At 40.6% G+C, this 1,184-nt stretch overlaps 1 protein-coding gene across 1 annotated transcript; it reads right to left on the bottom strand.

Moving 5' to 3' along the window:
- Positions 1-223: 223 nt before the first annotated feature.
- LOC149172817 (uncharacterized) lies at positions 224-787 on the bottom strand. The gene has a single exon (XM_089426476.1). It carries the CDS (start codon positions 785-787, stop codon positions 224-226), a length of 564 nt encoding a protein of 187 aa, XP_089282602.1.
- Positions 788-1,184: the final 397 nt, after the last annotated feature.

Raw genomic sequence — 1,184 nt, 5'->3', positions numbered from 1 at the left:
AACGGTTATGGGACTTTCATTAACTGTCTGGAAAAATATCATGAATTCGGTTACAAAAGCTGAGACTGGTTTCTTGGAATCTCTCCAACCAGCTGAGCATGCCACAAATGCTTTTGAATCGCATTTTTTTACAATTTTTCTCATGACCTTTTCTTGCTATCTTCCCTAGCTTATGGATACAAATACACTCCTTTAGCAAAAGACGGAAGAACATAGAGATTTTTTAGGGGATTGGGTCCCAGGAGGGTTCATTATCTCTGAGGATAGATCCAGCATCTAGCTGGGCTGCCCTATTTGCTTCTACATCTGCTTCCTTGTTATTGGTTCTCAGAATATGAAAAAATGTCAAATTCATGTGTTTTATCATGCTTTTGATTCTTGAAATTGTCTGTGCCAGCCGTAGATCTGCTAGATTTGCATTGTTCACTATTGCATTTATAATGATTTGGGAATCTCCCAGCACAGTTGCTTCTATGAGTCCCATGTCCCTCGGTGTTTTGATCCCTTGGAACATCGCCATGACTTTCGCTTGAATGCTTGTGGTGAGGCCTAGACCCCAAGCAAATTTATGAGTGTAAGGCTCTTTTGGATTTATGATTATGCCTCCTGCTCCAGCCCTTCCTGGATTTCCTTTGGCTGCTCCATCAAAGAACAAGAAAGGAAGAGTTTGATTATTCAACCAAGCTTGAAATTCTTCTCCGTTTTTCCTTATTTGCCAGTCTTTAAGGCATAGAGGAGATATTGTAGACTTTTGAAATTTTAGATTGAGAGCTGCTCCGAACTCCATGTCATGCTGGCTTAAATTTGAGTCGTCATCTTTATCACTCAGCCACTCATTTAGCTATCCTTTAACTGTGTGTGCAACTACTTTATAGTTCTGTTCCTTGTCCCTGAAAATCCTTTTATTCCTCTCCAACCAGGTTTTCGAGCTAATAAATTAGGCAGGGCAGTCCAAGCAAATTTGACAATCTTTTTTTTTGGGCTTGGTCCTGGATATCTATCCAACCACCCATCAAACAAATCCGGAACTGCGTGGGGGAGGTTGGGCATCAATTTCTACGTTCCAAGGAGCTCCTGCCAGATTTGAACTGTAAATTTTCATTCCAGAGAAATATGGACAACAGATTCAGAATTTTCTTTACATAGAACGCATCTTGAAGGGCCAAGATATCCCCTTTTCAGCA

The sequence above is a fragment of the Pinus tabuliformis genome, chromosome 4_2 (assembly GCF_031772625.1).
Source record: "Pinus tabuliformis cultivar Carrire ecotype Pingquan chromosome 4_2, CPIR1, whole genome shotgun sequence".
In the NCBI taxonomy this organism is placed as follows: Eukaryota; Viridiplantae; Streptophyta; class Pinopsida; order Pinales; family Pinaceae; genus Pinus; species Pinus tabuliformis.
The sequence above is the reverse complement of the archived record's forward strand: the minus strand, read 5'-3'. Positions and strand labels throughout refer to the sequence as shown.